The sequence below is a fragment of the Alexandromys fortis genome, unplaced genomic scaffold (assembly GCF_014885135.2).
Source record: "Alexandromys fortis isolate MF-2015 unplaced genomic scaffold, M_Fortis_MF-2015_v1.1 scaffold_188, whole genome shotgun sequence".
NCBI lineage: Eukaryota > Metazoa > Chordata > Mammalia > Rodentia > Cricetidae > Alexandromys > Alexandromys fortis.
In genome coordinates, this window is record NW_026068159.1 from 2,304,700 (window position 1) to 2,325,080 (window position 20,381).

At 38.3% G+C, this 20,381-nt stretch overlaps 1 protein-coding gene across 1 annotated transcript; it reads right to left on the reverse strand.

Moving 5' to 3' along the window:
* Positions 1-382: 382 nt before the first annotated feature.
* On the reverse strand, positions 383-2,712 carry LOC126491731 (PDZ domain-containing protein 4-like). The gene is given in 3 exon segments (XM_050127553.1): positions 383-1,813; positions 1,815-2,472; positions 2,474-2,712. Coding segments are annotated over 3 exon segments (2,328 nt in total).
* Positions 2,713-20,381: the final 17,669 nt, after the last annotated feature.

The window sequence follows — 20,381 nt, forward strand, 5'->3', positions numbered from 1 at the left end:
TTTGTCTACAAGGAACTGCGGCTTCCAGGGGTGGGAAGAGGCCATGCTCAGCAAGAAGCTGGACATTCTCTTATGCTTAAGATAGTCCACCTCAATTATCTCTGCACGGACTTCCCTGTCTCCAACAACATATCAAGAGCACTGTGTATGTACGCAAACATGCAGGCACACACAGGTAGCCTTTATGGGTATGCCCTCTATGCTGGCTGTTGACATAGCCTCTTGGGGAGCAGGAAATAGGTGGAAGAGAAGTGTCCCTTCTAGGGGCTTTCTACTACCAAAGTCCTGTGCACACATACAAATACAGGCGTGTGCATAAGCACAGCATGCAAGCACACACATAGACACACTAGATTCTAAGGGAGGGTGAAGGTCAGGCTCTCTAGGCCTGGACTGGGCTCTTGCTGGGGCAGCTCAGACAGTGGTGACAGAGAGACAGAGGGTTATAGATCCTTTTTCCATCAGCTGAGCGGGCACCGTGGGCCAGCATCTCTTGGATGGTGATCCAGTTGTCCAGGATCTTCTTGTTTCTCTTCTTCATGGTCTTATGGTGGCTCAGAGCAATAATGTTTATCTCAGGCTTGCTGTCGCCATTCTGCTGCTCCCTCAGACACTCCAGGTGGCTCTGCATCATGAACTCACACCTCTTCCACTGCTCCCATTCTCGGATCAGGTGCTGCTTCCTCTCTTCCTTGCTCCAGTAGCGGCCCATCTTCATCTCACTCGCTGCATCATCATCAGTGGTCATTCCGCTGCGCTCTTCCCGTATTTTCAGGGCCCTAGCCTTCAGCAGCCGATCTCGCACAGGCCGCTTGGCCACATAGCGGGTTCCATCACTTTGCACCTTCACCTTCCATTCCATGTGGGATACTTCGACAGCTGCGGCCACCACCCCACCCACCCAAGGACCACTAGCAAAGCTCAAGGAGCCATGGCGCAGATCCTCCAGGGTATGTGGCGGGGTCAACTGCACACAGCTCTGGTAATGCTGGCTCTCCTGGCCACGATGACGCCTGGAGAGGTAAGGGCTGCCTTTGGGAACTACACGCTCCAGAGTAACACCTGTCTTGGTGCTGCGTCGGACACGCTCCTCTGAGTGCTGTCTCCGGCCCACCTCAGGATCCCGAGAGAGTGATCGGAACTTGGCAGGGCTTCCAGGTGAAGAAGCCCCTTTGGGGTGGGCGGTGACAGGAGGGCCAGAAGGGGTCCAGTTCAAATTGGAATTGCCCGCAGCAGATCGCTTCAGGGGGATCTCAGGCAAAGGCTCCATGAGCAGCGGAGTGCTCCGGCAGCTCTCCCTAGTGTTGTAGGCGCTGGTGCTATCCTTGTCTGATTTCTCTGGCAGTTCAGAGATATCAGACAGCTCGTGCTTTTTGGGCTCACTGGCTGCCAGGTCATAGAGGCTCTCCTCCTCCTGCAGCCAAGCCTTCATACAGCGCTCCTGCAACTGCTGCATCTTCTGTGCCCTCAAAATGTTGCAGCATTTGAACTCTAGGTGCTGAAGCTCCTCCAGCATGGCCATCTCATGGCCTAGGCTCTCATTTCGGTTGAGGTCCAGGGCACCGTTGCCACTGGAGGCCCGGGAGAAGAAGATGCCTAGCTGGTTGCCATTCTCCAGGTGGCACTTGATCTCCAGTAGTTCCCAGTAGCGTTCATACTCCTCATCAGTGAGCCCAGGCAGGTCAGTCCCACCCAGTCCTGCCCCCTCAGCCAGCAGAGAGTCCATGCTGAAGTGGAAGTCCCTGCTCTGTAGGGCGTCCCCTTGCAGGCTAAACTTGCGCAGGCTTCCAGGGGTGTTGGTGGTGCTGGGGGGGGGGCTCATCCCCCAGCAGGTCATGTTCAGAGCTCTCTTCATTCCGGGTACTCTCATCAGTCCGGCCCACCCCTCTGTCCAGCTCCTGGCTCTTGCTCAAGCTTGGGCCCCCATCAGGAGCACCCTTCTCATCATTTCCAGTCTGCGGGGCAAGAGGTGACTTCAGCTTCCTAGCACGAAGGTCCCCTTCATTCTCAGACCCAAAGTCATCTAGGAAGTCATCTCTGTCACTGTCTTTCCACCGCTTTGCTAGCTGGCTCTCAGGCCGGGCCAACAGCAGGGAGATGTTGGTGTTTTCTTCCTGGCTCAGGATGGCTACTGCCTCCTCTCGGTTCTGGACATCCATTCCATTAATCTGGATGATTCTGCCTCCCTCACGGATCCGGCCATCTTTCGCTGCAATGCTGTTGGGATTTACCTCTCCAACGTAGATGCCCAGGTCCTCATCATCATCTATGCGGTAGCACACCATCAAGCCCAGCTTGTCTTGGTGCCTGTTTTTACACAGCTCCACCTCCTGGTACTCCAGCTCGTCCATTCGCTCTGCCTCCTGTGGGCCGCCCTCCATGAACTCCGCTGGGTCATAATACTCATGGCTGATGGGGGGTGGGTCCAAGATGTCCATGGGTGGGGTGGGTGGGCGCAGCTTACCCAGTGCCATGCTCGAAGGTAATGTAGGTCTGAGTGCCACTGTCCACCAGCTGAAGGTCATGGCAGGAGCTGTCCCCCCGCAGACGGGGGCTGTGTCTCAGCACCTGGATCACCGGGGGCTCCTTGGAGGCACGCAGGGCCTCTAGGGTTTGCTCCTGAGACAGCTTGGAGAGCTCCTTCCCGTTCACCTGAAGCATCACTTTGTACTGCTCCTCCGGTTTCTGGACCACGCACATATTACATCCCATGGTGCTGGCCGGTGAGGGAAAGAAGAGGGCGGGAAGAGGAAGGCGTCTTTCACTGGCAGATGCTTGGGACCACGGGTCCCAGGCCCGGACTCCGGGCCATGCCCTACCCTACAGGGGGGGGCCGAGCCGCCTAGCAGGGGAGGAGGGCACGCCCCCCAGTTGCAGACTCTTAATGACTTTCCAAGATTATTAGGAGACATTTCCAGTCTACAACCAGCTGTTAGGATTACACCTGATTTTATAATTCATTTAAACAAAACCTTAGATGGTGATAAAGACTTGAATCGTCCCAGAAATTAACAGTTGAAGCAGAAAAGGAATTAACAATTGTTGAGGAGAAAATATAGGAGGCACATGTAGTTAGGGTGAACCCAAATCTAAATTATATTCTATTCATATTACCTTCCAGAATTTCTCCTACAGGAATTTTAATACAGAGGAATGATATTATCTTAGAATGGATCTTTCTGCCACATAAACCAAGTAAAAAACTAAAAACTTATATGGAATAAGTCTATGAATTAATTTTTAAAAGGCAAATTGAGACTCTGTCAATTAACAGGTATAGACCCTGCCTTTCACTACTGATTAAATAAAAAAGTTATGAGAAGACAACGAACTATGGCAAAGAGATTGTACTAATTTTTGAGGAGAGATTAATCTACAATTATCCCAAAAGTGATAAACTTAACCTTTTAAAGAGAACTTCTTGGATTTTTCCACAAATTGTATGTGATACACCAGTAATGGAGCCCGTTCATTTTATACTGATGCAAATAAATCAGGGAAGGCAAGTTACAAGTCAGAAGAATTAAATAAGGTGGAACAGAGACTGTATAATTCTATCCAAAAGGCAGAATTATATGATATTCTTATGGTACTAAGGGATTTTTAAAGAACCTCTCAATATAGTTACTAATTCACAATATGCAGAAAGAATTGTCTTGCATATTGAAACCACTAAATGTATACCAGATGATACAGAATTGACTTCATTATTTATTCGGACACAGGACATAATCAGGAATAGGCTTTGTCTTGTATACCTAACATACATCCAATCCCATATATCTGCCAGATCCTTTAACAAAAGGTAATGCAGAAATTGATCAATTATTGATTGGAAGTGTGTTGCAGACCTCAGAATTTCATAAAAACTTCAAGTCGATAACAAAGGCTTAAAGAAAGAATTTCCTATTATATGGCAATAAGCTAAGGAGATTATAAAGAGATGCCCTACTTGCTCTTTCTATAACCAAACACAGTTGCTTGCGGGGAGTAACCCCTAGGGTACTCAAAGGAATTAGATCTAGCAGCTGGATGTTTTCCACTTTATGGAATTTGGTAAATTAAAATATGTACACCATACCATAGACACATATTCAAGTTTCCAATGGGCAACTGCCTTGAGCTTAGAAAAGGCTGATTCGGTTACCACACATTTATTAGAAGTTATGGCCATCATGGGCATTCCTGCACAAATAAAGACAAATAATGGTCCAGCATATGTATCTTAGAAAATTAAATGGATCTTTGCCTATTATAATATAAAGCATATTATGGATATGACAAATAATCCTACAGGTCAGGCAGTTATAGAAAGTTCAAATCAAACTATAGAGGATATGCTGAACAAACAGAAAGGAATGGAAAATACCCCCTAGAAATAGATTGCATAATGCTTTATTAACCTTAAATATTCTTAACACTAATGAGAAAGGAATAACAACAGCAGAGAAACATTGGATAACAGAAAAAAACTTCTGAATTGAATCAACCAGTGTATTTCAAGGATGTGTTGACCTTACAATGGAAACCAGGAGATATGCTACGTAGGGGAAGGGGTTTTGCTATTGTTTCCATGGGAGAAGAAAAACCGTGTATACCATCAAAATTAATAAAAATTTTCTTTGAAAAGGAAGAGGCCTCTTGAATAAAGAGAAATGACAGCTCATTCACAATGGTGACAACCATACAGGTGGTAAGGAAATCATATAGGTTTGGAGCAGGGTTCTGCTCTTGTCTTCACAGGAGAATTCACATCTTCAAAAATTCAAGAGACCCTGGATATTTCGATCCTGACAGAAAGAAAAATAACTTTCCAATAAGGATTATCGAGAAAAAGAAATATGACTTATGAGGTCAAGTAATTAATATATATATATATATAAATTAAGATGGCTTTGGAGTTGTACAATGGCTCTGCACTTCTCTAAATACAAGCATGCTGTTAAAAAACATTCTGAGTTTCTATCTCATATCAAGAGCCATCTGGTATGGGACAGAAGGAAAAATTTAGAAAACAATATTTCTCAGTGTATATTTTGTTTATATCGTATTCTTCATTGAATGCATGTTTATATGAATGACGTTTAAGTTTTCCACGATGAACACTAGACTTTCCTACAGATCCTTTCCCTGCAGTAATCTTTGATGTTTCCAGGAAGAAGATGGGACCCACAGCAACAACTTCACCTGGTTGCGGTGACATCATGATGTTGATAGCACTGCTATAAGACCACTTTGGGGGTACCAGATGCTAAAATGGTGCACCTTCTCATGACGTTCTGGCCAGAACTCCAAATATGAATCTTGGGGGGGGGACCCTATCGACTGCTCAGAAATCATTTGCAAATATTCTAGACAGTAATCTTGGATAACCATTACTTTACTTTTACAGGATCCCACCAAGGGCACATCGCCCCCATGACATCAGGAAGCAATTCTAGAGGACGACTCCACCTCTCCCAAAAAAGTTTGTCTTCTGGGTTGGAAAAACCATTTAAGAGATTGTTGATTATTACTTGTATCAGGTAGAGGGTTAGGGTGGAAAGTATGTAGGTTCAAAAAAAGGAGATGATAGTGGGTAATAGAGTGAATACTTGTGAGCTATTATTTATGGATAATTTACATTGGTATAGTTTTTGTATATTGATACAAGTTCAAATTATGTTTGTTATTTCTGTTTACAATATTTGTACACATATGCAAAGTTATTCTGTCAGATTGTATATATGCATGCTTCTACCTCTGTTTAGGACATTTTGTATATTGATACAAGTTTTAGGATATATTTTCATATTGTACTGTATATTATTCTTACCTTTGATCAAGATATTTATAAATTGTTTACTTTCTGAGGTCATTGTTCTCATTTGCTACACATTTGTTTATAGATCATTTAATATTCTGACATGAAGTTTTCGTCTTTAAATTATACGGGTATTAAATACTATAGGTCAATAGTTGTTCATGTTTGTTATACGTATAGTCAGATTGATTAGGTTCTTTAGATACATAGAAATGTATTCTACCTAGATAGGTAATCAACCACTTCAAGAATCTGTAGAATATGGCATTTAAATAACTTAGGGCTCTGTTGACATGAGACACGATTGTTCCTGACAGCACCAATCTATTCCCAAGAGAATACTGAAAACTGAAGACACTCCAATTAGAGAGTGTTTTCTTCTTGGAAAAACTGGCATTTGGGCAATGAACTGCCCATGCAGCGACCACTGAAAAAATGTATGCTGTTTGGACAGGACAAGCAGGATACAAGAAAAAGACTGTCAAACCTTACCAAGACAGGGTAAGACAGTTCTGAAAATTTTTCTGCATCTGAAAATGGTCCGCCAGTTACGTGAGACCTTAGACAAAGTTGATTGTTCAATATTGTAAATGAGACTTTGGGTAATTGCTCAGGTAGCCAATTGTCTCCGTCATATACTGCTCACTTTGGAAGCTGCTTCATTGCATTTTCTGCCTACTCAAGTAATATCATCTCCTTTCTCAGGCCTACAATGGGGTTAAAAAATTAGATAGTCATAGTTACCGTCCTCTTATGATTTAGCTAAGACTCTTTGGAATAGAATGTTTATTAAAACATTTGTCATGTGTTCCTTACTTAATATTGTTTATGTTGGTTATAATTTTATACTTGATATCTGTTCCTAATGTATATAGTTGTATTGGGTTTGGATTGTTCATGTTTAGACAAAAGGGGGAGATGAGGAGGAAAGCTTTGTTAACCAATCATCTTTAAGAGGTGGAACCTAGCTAAGGAGTAGCTTCCTGGAGCCTGAGAAAAAAACTACGACACAGACCAGGTGCTGTGTGTGTGTGTGTGTATGTGATACTCCTGCAACACAGCTGAACTTGGACTTCCCATTCCTGTTTTGTGAGTTTTCCCCTTATAATAAATAAAAATATAATTGTTTTATCATTTAGTTAGCCTTATTATTTCCCATGTTGAGCTAATTTTACACTCAAGTACTATATTGAATAGACATGGAGAGAACAGACAACCATGTCTTGTTCCTGGTTTCAGGGGTATTGCTTTGAGTTTCTCTCCATTTAGCTTTACGTTGAGTGTTGGCTTACTATATATTGCCTTTATTATGTTTAGGTATGTTCTTTTATTGCTGCTCTCTCCAAGACCTTTATCATGAAGGGATGTAGTATTTTGTTGAAGGTTTTTCAACATCTAATGAAATGATCATGTGTTTTTTTTTTCAGTTTGTTTATATGGTGTATTACATCGGCAGATTTTCATGTGTTGAATTATCCCTACATCTCTGGGATGAAACCTACTTGATCATGGTGGATGATTTCTCTGATGTTTTCTTGGATTTTGGTTGCGAGTATGTTATTGAATATTTTACGGCAATGTTCATGGGTAAGATTGGTCTGTAATTCTCTTTCTTAGTAATGTCTTTGTGTTGTTTGGTTATCAGGATAATTGTTGCCTGGTTAAAAGAGTTTGGCACTGTTTCTTCAGTTTATATTGTGTGGAACAATTTGAGGAGTATTGGTATTAGTTCTTCTTTGAAAATCTTGTAGAATTCTGTGCTGAAACCATATGGTCCTGGGCTTTTTTTTCAATTGGAAGACTTTTGATGACTGTTTTATTTCTTTAGCAGTTATAGTTATATAATTTGCTTACATGTTCTTGATTTAATTATCATAAGTGATATTTATCCAGAAAATTTTCCATTTACTTTAAGTTTTCCAATTTTGTGGAGTTCAGGTTTTCAAAGTATGACCTGACAATTCTCTGGATTTCTTCCTTGTCTGTTGTTATGGCCCCCTTTCATCTGATTTTGATAGTTTGGATATTCTCTCTCTGCCTTTTGGTTAGTTTGGATAAAGGTTTGTCTATTCTGTTGATTTTCTCAAAGAACCAACATGGTAGCAATAATCTGTAGCCCCAGTGCTGATGGGCAGAGACAGGTGGCTCTGATGGTTTCCCTAGCCAATCAGCTTAGGTAAAATGAGAAGCTTCAGGTCCAGGGAGAGACTCTGTATGGAAAAGTAAGGTGGGAAATGATAGAATGAAATTGACAAGCATTCAATTCATATGCACAAATATATGTACTGCACATAATATATAGATGATAGATAAGTGTATATAAAGAAGATGATAGATAGATAGATAGATAGATAGATAGATAGATAAAATTAAGGCACTGACAGAACATTTATTCTAGAATTATATTGAGCATAAACTACTTGGAAGGTCATCAAATGGTTTGTACTGAATGTTACTCTACATAGTGGCAATTATAACTTCATTTTCCTTAATAATATGTATGCACATATTATTACATTAACCTTAAACGTAAAAGGCATTATGCAAAATTCTCTGCTGAAATCTATTTTCATTTGAAAGTAATTTCTCATCTATGAATGTTTATGTGTTTATGGGGATATTCAATTAGCTATTCTAAGGATCTCATTAACCAGAGGAATTAGAACCACAGATGAAGAGAATTGCTGAAAGTTACACTCCATAAAGCAACAGGGCTGAGATCTAGAAAAGCTAAAACTTATGCATCAGATAGACTCTCAAAAGAAGTATGATTTTCATTTATATCACCCAGATTATTTGAGAATTGGCTTTCACATGCTCATTTATTCATCACTTATAGATTCACAGTTCTTTCATCTTATTTTATGAGGAGCTTCTTAAAATTAAGTCTTTTCAAATGTATTAGACAAACACAAACAGTCTATACTCAGCGATGGGAAACATGAAGATATTTCAAAATCATTGTGGTATCCTTGAAAATGAGAAAGGGATTAGAGTATAAAAACATCATATCTATATATACTTGAATATTAGTAGCTTATAAGATAAAATTACACTACAATGGAAATAGAGCCCAATTACCAAGCTAGAGTAAGCTAGAGAAGTGGGTTTACTTTATACAGAAGAAAGTAATGGTACTGAGTGGTAACTAAGAGTTTAGGCAGGATGTGAAGCCAGGGTGCCTAGGTTGAAGCTCTAAGAATCATTGCTTTACTGTTACACAATAGTGGAAAAGTTATTGTGTTCTACAATTGTTTTACATAAATATCTGAAAATCCAAGAATTCGGGGGAAACAGAAATTAGTGAAGCTGTGTAGCTAAGAAAGAATTCTTAGAGTAAGTAAGGTCTGGACATGTGCTTATCTGGGACAAAAGTCTTCAAGGTACCCCATAATGGTTTTTCCTTCTGTTTTTTTTTTTATTTTAGTTGTACTAATGGTGTCCTGTCAAAGTATTATGACAGGTTATTTCTGCTCTTTTCAGAAAAGTGTAGAGATAATTTTATAAAACAAGGACATAAAATAATGTCTTATTTCCATATAATAATAGATGAGAAGCTTACATATGGAAAGACTTTAAGACACCTTTTAATATTTAAGCAAAATATTTTTTTCTCAGAACAAATGATCTTGAAAGAGATTGGGAGCTATAACGATGGCATTCCAAACTGCATCAAGCAAAAAGATGCATTACAGATGCCTCTGAAAACTAAGTCACCTGATAGCCAAGGGAAAAGTAAAACAGTAAACACCAACTCATTTCCCTCTCTGGTTTTGTTTGTTTGCTAACATTACAATAGAAATAAAATTAAGTTATAGAAAAAAAAAAAAACAAAAGTAAATGGACAAATGAGTACCCAGAAGAAAAGCAGAAAATTTTTCTTTAAAGATGCAGGGTTTTCACAAAAGTCTTTGAACATTAGTTCCTGCCTAAAAATACAGGGACAGTTTCAAGGTATCATTTCTTTATCTTAGAAATCTAAAAACTGTTTTCAGCATCATGTGCTATCCCCTGTGTATCTCTAGTAAGTCAAACCAAGTGCTAGATGAATTGTTCTGGTAGTTTGACATCATATTATTGATGGTACTTTAAATTAAGAAAAATATTGTGTTTTTTAATGAAGAAAATTTTTGTTAATGTATGATTACATAGTAATTAATTTTTGAGAGCATTCTAATGTGAAAACCACTTTTCATTTTTTTCTAGGGTAACATGCCTTATTTGATTAATGTAATTAGAAAATATAGGTAGTTACATGACATTGAACATTGCTTCATTATTTGCTGCAGGAATGTATTGAATACTTTAGTGTAACAATCATCATATTAAAATATGGTAGACAACTTTAAAGCTGTCATATAAGTCAGTTACAAAAACACATAACCTTAGAATTTTCTATTATAAGTATGCTAGCCTTTTGAAAGCTAAAGAAAAGCTCCACATCAGCAAAAACATAATAGCCAGAGAGTCAGCAGAGTTTCAGAGGAAACATGAAACTGCCTAGAATGTTATGTTACCTGAATTCTTTTATACCTTGAACATCCTTTCTTTTGCATACATCCTTTACATATAGGATTTGTAGCAAATGACACTGTAGTAATAAGAGCGACGGGGCTGCGTCCCTGGCACCTGGCCGCCTGCATGGCTAGCTTATGCCCGGAAATAATTACACGGAAACTGTATTCTTTTAAACACTGCCCATTAGTTCCAGCCTCTTATTGGCTAGCTCTTACATATTGATCTAACCCATTTCTAATATTCTGTGTAGCCCACGAGGTGGCTGAACTGTCTTTGAAATTTCCTGCTTCATGGAAAAGTCTGCTGGATACTATGGGCCTGAAAGCCTAAGATGGATGCCCCAACGGTACAGAGGAACTTTGGGTGACTGTCCAGGCAGCGAGATGTCTCTGTCGTTTCTAGAGTTTTGGACTTCTTGTTTGCTTAGATAATATTACAGCCTTCTGGAGTTTTGATGGAGTTGAAGAATGGTTAGTTATAGTTATAGTTTTTTTTAGTTATGATAAAAGATAAAATAGATATAAATATTGTAACTGTAATTCTTGCTTGATAACTGTTTTGCTATATGTAATTTTACTATGTTAAAACCACTTTTCATTTTTGAATAGCTTCTTTTTTAAATTATTGCATAATGATAATACATAGTGAATCCAAGAAAATAGAAAAAGAGCAGGGTGTGTGTGTTTTATTTGTATAACCATGTAATATAATTGCTCACTCTTAAAAATAAAGAAGTTTTTATCAGTTGTCAAATTGTTATGTAAGACAGAAGAATCATTGTCAGTATTTTCTGCAAGAAACATTTTAAAATTTCCAAAACTTTATGTTCTGTAGTAGAGGGACTAAGAATAAGCTCAACAGGAAGGATGATGTAACTAAATGATCAAATTTTGGTAAACAGCCTGGAGTACCAAATACCAGTAGCTTAAGACTTATCTCTTCATTTTGTTCATTCAGAAATTTCTACTAGATAGGGATAAATATTTAAAACTGGATAAACAGTTTTCTTTATCTCTCATATGAGATACAGATATGCCATGACTTTTCGGGAACTTCATCCCTATCTTCAAGTATTTAGGGTTTCATAGAGAAAAAAACACTTATTCATATTAATAAGAACCTAGGTCTTAGAAACAAAAATTCATGAAATAAAGAATTCATCCTATGCCAGGATGAGAGAGCACGAGCAAGGAACTCAGGACCGCGAGGGGGGCACCCACACACTGAGACAATGCGGATGTCCTATTGGGAACTCACCAAGGCCAGCTGGCCTGGGTCTGAAAAAGCCTGGGTTAAAACCGGTCTCGCTGAACATAGTGGACAATGAGGACTACTGAGACCCCAAGAACAATGGCAATGGGTTTTTGGTCCTACTGCACCTATTGGTTTTGTGGGAGCCTAGGCAGTTTGGATGCTCACCTTACTAGACCTGGATGGAGGTGGGTGGTCCTTGGACTTCCCACAGGGCAGGGAACCCTGATTGCTCTTTGGGCTGAAGCGGGAGGGGGACTTGGTTGGGGGAGGGGGAGGGAAAGGGGAGGCGGCCATGGGGAAGAGACAGAAATCTTTAATTAATTAATAAAGAAATAAATAAATTTAAAAAATAAATAAAAAATAATTCATCCTAATAATCCAATGTTTCAACAATCCTTTAAAGAGTCCAATTGGCACACTTGCTTTTAAACTTTTCTTCAGGAAAAAAAAAAACCCTTCTTTAATCATAGGCCTTTCCAACTGGTTTATAAAGCAAAACACATTTGTCTGGTTACCTTAAAATAGATTCTCTAAATTGTAAAGTTGAACAGAAATCATTAGTTTTTCTGAGTTGTTTTAAGTGTACTTACTTGATAACTTATCACTTATTATTTTAAATGAGAAACCTAATAATTATATTATTAAAGAGAAATGATATGATTAAATCTGTTAGTATAAAATAAGACACTGAGAAGAGGCAATGCCAATGTAGTGGCATTTTTTTTTCATGTCCTTGATCTACCCCAACCCATCTCTCATTTATAATGGAGTATTATGGGAGACATCTTACTGTTCTTCCACATAGAGAACTTGTAGTCGTACAAGAAAATCATGGGCTTCCGGCTTGTTTCAGAATGTAAACTATTGATTTTTTTATCTTCTCTGATTCCCCCACCCTGGGAGTATAGCTACAGGAGAAATGAAATGTTGATAAACCAACAGGGCAGCAAGCAGAGCAGGACAAATTGGCAAATTATTTAATACTGAAACCCAACCTTGCCACCTCCTGGCAACACTTAAAGTGTTAAAGTATGAAATAAATATTAATTATTTGTAATGAACCATTTGGGGTTATAATTATCATAAAAATATTAGAGAGCAAGAACAGACACAGTTAAGTACTCCATGTGTTCTTGTAATGTTGTTTAAGTAATGCTGCAATCACACCTGGGTAGCAGTAAAGCCATGGAAGGAGTATTAACAGTGGCACTCCCAGGGACTGTGTCACAAGAGCCTTTGATGAAATTTAAAGGTCTAAGTTCATTTCATTTTTTTTTGTGCCACTGTGTTCTGTTAAAGCTATTCTCTGACTGCCTGCATTTTCCACATCTGTTCTCTGTCACCAAGATATTTTACCTCCCAAACAAAGTCCTCTTTGCTTTGAAAAGCATCTTCATTGCTTCCCTTATTACCCAAAGCCTGTTCTGACCCTGTAAGCATTGTTGTTTCAGTGGAATAGAAATTCATTTAGTTGTTGTTAAGTATCAGTGTCTTTATTTTCATTTAAAGGGTGCTTGATGACAAATCCAAGTGGATATATCTATTCATGACTAACATCCAACTGCTTATGCAAATTATCCTTCATATTTTCTACCTATTCCACCAACCACATACACCATAAAAGGGTATAAGAAAAAGTTTATGTAATTATGCTATACAATGTTGGCCTCTGTTAAAATAAATGAAAAGAAACTCATCATAATGCACAGCAAGGCAAGTACCTGCAGAGTTTGTCTTCTTCATAAAAACACAAAATCTTAGAAAAATGCGAATTAGAAATGATGCAACACAGGTGGCTGTGGCGGAACAAGTCTGCAATGCCAGGGCCTGTCAAGCTGAAACTGAAGTCAGTCTGACCTGCACACTGAGTTCCTGCACAACCTCAAGTAGACTTTGAGACACTAATTCTAAGAAAGAAATATAACAACATTTATTAGACAATGAAACCACAGTTTTGAAGGAGAGCAAGGAATGATCTAGGGGAGGCGTTGGGGGAATAGAGGGACAGGATTAATGAAGTAATTATATTTCAATCTCAAAAAGCAAATAATCTAAAATTAAAATATACAGAAGATCTAAACTAGAACCTCTCAAATAACCAGTATATATCAAGAGAAGCTATATATCTAAGCCTACTGGAAAATTAATTACACAGACAGATTCCTTGATTCATACACCATAATTACTAAATCAAAATCTCTGAGGGTGAAGCTAGGCTGATTTAAAGATGACTCAAAAAATAAATAATGGAGTTAGGTTTCACACCCAGATTGAGTTTGTTTCAAATCATAGCCTATGAAAATTATTGTCTACTAGAGGACTGATTGTCAAATACTAACCAAACTAGATTGATATAGCAGTGAATAAAATCTGACAAACTTTAATGTCATTGGAGTCTCAAGCCCCAGTATAAATTCACAGAGTAACTTACAAAACTACTATTACAACAACAAGAAATTGTACAATATAGAAATGCACTTAAAAACAAATGCACTTATATTCCACCCAAGACCTTAGAACAGAAATGCCAACATAGAGTGCTCTGTAAAGTTAGAAATCATTTAGGAGAAATATAACATTAGTAGATAAATGGGGAAATGGGGAGGGTCAACAAATTTACAAAATGAAATTCAAGGAAGATAGTAAAATACAAGAAAAACAAGAATATGTGAGACTCTCGATAGTGGGAAAGGATGGTGTCTGTAACACTTTTGCCTCATCTTGGAACCCTTGCCTCCTGCTATGTTGCCCTATCCAGCCTTACCATTAGGGTTAGTACCTCATATTACTAGAATGTATTAGGCCTTGTTACATGGATATTCCTAGGAAGTCTGTTCTCTTTTTCTTCCTTTTTTGAAGGGAAAAGGAAAAGGTGGGATCTGGAAAAGGGGGTTGTGGATACTGGGAGGAGTGGAGGGAGAGAAGTTATGGTCAGGATGTAATGTATGAGAGAGGAATAAAAGAAATAAATAAAGTAAACAAAAAAGAAAAATAAGAATTATAGTATTGAATGTTAGGAAAAGTGTGAGCGCCCCACAGTTTTGGATCTGTTCCATCTTGACTAAAGGTCAGAGAATTCAAACCTATACTTGCTCCTCGAGGATGAACAACAGGTGAAATGGAAAGAACTTTACATTGGAATATGGAAGTGTCCTGACCCTGTTTTAATATGGGGTTGAGGGCATATTTGTGTTTTTTTCAAAGGAAGAAAATTAAGCTCAATAGTCTGAACATTTAGTACAGTGTGTGGAATAATGGTGTGGAGTGCCAGTCCTGATGATATCATGGCTGCCAATGATTCCCCAGAAGAGTTTAAGTTAGATTTCTGAACCTATATTCCTGATCATCCAAAACTGAATGATGTAATCTGGGAAGGAAAGGAGATTATGGTGATAGTTAATGATTCCCAGCTTCTCAAAAAATCTGCTGCACCAACTTCCCAGACCTCTTTGAATTTTAATAACTCTGAATATGCGCAAGGAATGCTGCCTGAGTCTTTGGCCATGTATTTTCACTATATCTTGGGATGCAGAGATCACCTTTGTCAGTGCAAAGTTCATCTGCTGTTGAAATAGAGGGCTGGGAGAACTGGGACCTCAGAAATTTTCCCTCTGTGGGAAAGAGAAACTTTGGAGCAATCAAACACTATTATGGAGGCAATGTTTGATTAAAGCCCCTCTTCAGTATATGAGGAGACATGGGATACTGGTTTTGCTTCTGATATTCAGCACTCAGGGACTAGAGAAGCTTAAACATATCTTTGGATGTTGGTAGCAGCAATAGAAGCTTAAACATGTTTTTGGATGTTGGTAGCAGCAATACATTGGAATTTAGGAGAGGAAAAAGACTCCATACTTCATTCACAACAAAACATTTTATTTGATTAAATCAAAGTTATATAAATTGTAATTTAATCAATTGTATTTCCATTGTTCATATTCATGCCAAGTTATGGCATTGACCTGGTAATATTTGTAACCTCTTCTGTTCACTAAGAAAATGTTTATGGATGGTAAAAGGTTTGGGCTTAACTGAGCAGAATTTGGAAGGACGCTAATGAGTACTTAGAATTGAGGTAATCAAATAGATTTGGATTTTGATGCAGTTAAAAATGCTGAAGACAGGCTGGAGAGATGGCTCAGTGGTTAAGAGCACTGACTGCTGTTCCAGAGGACCTGGGTTCAATTCCCAGCACCCACTTGGCAGCTCACAACTGTCTCTCACTCCAGTTCCAAGGGATCTGACACCTTCACATCAATGCACATATAATGAATCTAAAATAAATTATAAAAAAAGCTGAAGACATCTAGGACCAATTTAATAAATCCATTCCATCTTTGTCATCCTTTACTCCATTATTAGGAAGTGTTGCAAACACAGGAGCATGTGTATTGCTAGGCATTATCTGCCTGCCTATGATTATCATGCTACTTGTCAACTCTCAAATGAAAGTTGGCTTAGAGATTCACGGCATCAGGCTACGCACTCTCCTTGAACCCTTTATAAACTGAGGCTGGAAGTCAAGGAAAGGTAAAATCTTTCTGCATCCAGCAATCCTAAGACAGGACATACATGTTGGAATGTGTGTACCAATGACAGGTAAATGTAGAAGATTGAAGACAGGCACAATCATATGTCCTGTGGCAGGAGTGCAGGCATTGTTAAAATAATTAAAAAAAAAGAAATTGTGGAGTCCCACAGTTTTGGATCTGTTCTATATGGACTGAAGGTCAGAGATTTTAAACCTGTTTTTGCTCCTCAAGGAAGAACAACAGGATCTTTGGCTAAAGGTGTGGCTACTGGATACTTTGTTCCTCAAAAGCAGGACAACAGAATGTTTGACTTAGGGCATAGTTACTAGGTATTTTGTGCTGTGGTATAATGCTCTAGTACACTTTAAAGATTTCTAAAATCTAGTTAATAATAAGCCTGAGATAATAGCCTATACACTTTATAATTAATATTTTTTGGGGGAACAACTGCAGGACCAGGCATTACAGAAACTTCGGCCTACAGTTTCGTGATGTAAGCAGATAATTATACCTGCTTGTTCTTTGTACCATGGAAGTCTTGTATTCTCTCCTTTTCATTGGGGTATAAAAAGACTGTGAATAATAAACTCAGGGATTTTGTTGCACTATTCACTGGAAATCCTCCCAAATCTATCTTCTGTTTCTTCTCTATTTCTTTCCTCAATCCACAGTCGCCTTATCAGGAATGGATCAACAAGTAGGCAATACCTCTCAGAAGAGGGAAAAAAGCAACATGTTGAACAAAAGAAAACAATTATTCAATAATAAAAATGACATGACAAAATTAAATAAAGATACAATTGTTGTAATCAGTACACTTAATTTCAGAAATGGCAGTTTTATATAGAACATAAATATATTTTAAGCTATATATATATAAATTAATACATAATCTTTATTTTAGAGGAAGCAAAAAAGAATTTTTCAGAGAACAACAACCATTAAATCATAAAAGTTCAGAGAAAAACTAGGACAAGAAGGAATACACCCCAGTCCAATAAAGACTAAGTAAATCAGACAGACTTATACTAATTGCTGGAAACGCTCTCAGAATTTCCTTAATACCAAGGATGAAATGAGAGTGCCCATATTCTCTGTTCTCATTAAAATATAGAGCTTGAAGTTTTAACTATTGTGGTAAAATAAGATAAAAAACAAAAGAATAGGAAGAAGTCAAACTATCTTCATTTATATACAGCAAGATAGTATGCATTTAATATCTTTAAAAATCATCCAGAAATCTCTTAAGTATTACAGATGTTTACAATAGAGTAGGAAGATAATGATTCTTTAAAGGTATATTATCTATGTAACATAATAAATTTGTGGAGCAAAAAATAATGCTATATGGAAACCTGCTATTTTATAAGCTTATTAGAACATAATTAAAGGAAAAGATCTTAGATGCAAAGAGCTGACATGGGTGATAATGACTTTTTTAGAAATCATACATTATTAAATAAAAATCTGGTACCCAGAGATGAGAATTGTTTGTCAAGGAGGTCTTAGAATCCCACAAAACAGTATGGGCTCTTGTTATTGTTCTTGATTTCCCACTAGAATTAGAAGATAAAACCATATTGATGGATACTCCATAGACAATGGTTGTAGGACATGAAAAAAGTAAACAGGAACTGAACTTGAAGTTTCTTCCCTGCTGGCTACCTATCAGAGACCCAGAAGGTGCTATAAAGGCAGATGAGGGAGAAAAGTGAATCTCGTGAGCTATAATAGCAGTATCTACAAGTATCTACATAAGTGTCCATTGCATCAGTGGCATGAATATTTTCTGAGTAGTACACTGCTTTCTGGTTGCATAAGTACTCATGCTTGGTACTGTAGGAGATAGCTAAAAACAGGAAGTTTCTGGATCCTATTTTCAACAGGAAATGTGATTCAGAGGGCAAATTAAAAGTGGAGCCAGGATAAAAAACTCTCAAAGCCTTTCTCCAGTGACATACCTCCCAAAGCTTCCATATTCTTTTAAAATAACCCATTACGGAACAAGCAGCTAAACACATGAGTTTCTGGTAAGTGTTTCTTATTTAAACGACTTCATTCCAGTTCCTGGTTCCCATAGGCTCATGTCCAGCTCATGGTGAAAAACTAAATATTTAATTGAACTTTATAATTTCCCATACTTGTTAAATGTTTGAGCATTAAACAGGCCAATGTCTCTTGAAATACAAAGCAATCTCATAACTGTATACACATATAAATAAAAAATTATATAGTTATAACATATGAAGGCACATAATATATATTTATATGCCCGGCTTCCCCTTGAAGTAATTGGTGCTGCCAAGAGCAGACATGTCTCATTGTCATGAAAAGTCCTAAAACATTTTAAATGGCATATTCTGAAGGTCTCTGAAAGATGTTAAGAATACCTATCTAACTGAAATACATCTCTGTACATCTAGAAAATCTAACTAACACAACAATAAGCTTGACTATTATAGATAATTATCTATTAACTTATATTTCTTAATTATACATTACATTTTTAAATGAGCTACTGGTGCCAGGAGTTCATTTTGTTTGTGTGTTTCTTTCATTGGTTAATGAATAAAGAATCTGTCTTGGTTTAGTTGATAGGGCAGAACTTAAGTAGGCAGAGAAAACAGAACTGAATGCTGGGAAAAAGAAAGGCAGAGTCAGAGAAGCCATGGATCCTCCACCTGAGATGGACGCCAGTTAGAATCGCTGGTAAGCCACTGCCAGGTGGTGATATACAGATGAATGCAAATAGGTTGAACTAATATGTAAGAGTTAGCTAATAAGAAGTTAGAGCTAATGGCAAAGCAATGTTTTAATTAATACAGTTTCTGTGTGGTTATTTCAGGTGTAAGCTAGCTGGGTGGCAGGGACAAACAAGGGGCCCTCTCCTTACAACAAGCTACACAAGCATAATACCTTAATCAAGATCAGAAATACATATACATATAACAAAACTGACCTTAAATTTGTATCAATGAACCAAGATCCCTACCAATGCAAATTATTCATATCTATATCATGCCCCCTTCAAATATAACCAAATATGTATAGAAAATATTTGGCAATATGGGCATAGTTTTATCCAAACTGCTTCCTGCTGTTTGGGGGTGCTGTTAATCAGGTCTTTCATTTTTAGGGAGTGATCATGGCAACCTTTCAGGAGGTCTTGGTCCATCAAACCAAATTGGTCTAAAAGCAATCCACAGGTTCTCATCTTCTGTGGAAGTAGAAGAATCTTTTCTCCAAAGCAATATATCTTTAGACTCAAATTTTAGAATCAAAATACCTTTATGTTGGTTTAACTTAACAGCCCATACAATGAAATGTCTCTCTGTACTTAGCTCCTTCACAGTAAAAAAATTCAAAGATAACACAATAATATACATAATCTAGACTCTCTGAGAATTTGCCATCTTTATATGACTTATTTTTATTTATTGCTTTTAATCTATAACTGTTTGAACTCAGTCTCTTTAAAAACTTTACCCTTTATATAAAGCATTAACTTTATTTTACGATTCTCTATACTCTTTTTCTTCTCTCTTCCAAGCCTATGTACATTTATCCAACACTATGACTCATCTGGATTTGCTTTATTGCATACCTATAATTATTTTATGACCAGAAGTGCTTCTTTAAATGCTAAGCACTTAAGAACAATGCTAGGCTACATATGGTATGGCCTGCTTGCCCTGCCCATTTCAACATGGCAGAACTGCTCACTGCTTCCAAGAACCACAAACCACCCTACTTTCCGGCACACATCCAGTCCACATTGCCATTAAGAAAATCATAGCACACTTTTTACAAACCCTATCCAAATACTTTGTCTCCCTAAAAAGCCAAAGGTCATGCTGGCAGCTCATCTCAGAAGGCCTGCCTTTCAAAGCAGTGGTGCTGTTTTTGTTCTGTTGCTGCTGCTGAGCCAGGAAAACCTCTCTTAAAGGAGCTGCAGCATGCCACCATCAAACAACAAGATGCTATGTTAAACTGTATTTTTTTTGTCTGAAATTCCTTTTCAACAAGCTCTCACACTAAGGCAACCCGCCCAGAGCGGTGAGCCTCAAGGTCCTCAGTTAAGAGAGCCCGGCACCCTCAGCCTGGGCTCCAGGGGCTCCTGTGCTCTCCTGGATCCTGCACTGCCTGCCCCGTCCTTCCTTCTGTCCCTGTCTTTCTTATACACGACCCCCCCCCCCTCCTAGCCTGCATTCTCTGCAAGGTCCTTTGCTCAGGAACAGTTTTCTGCTCCTACACTAAGGCTTCCAACCAAGAGC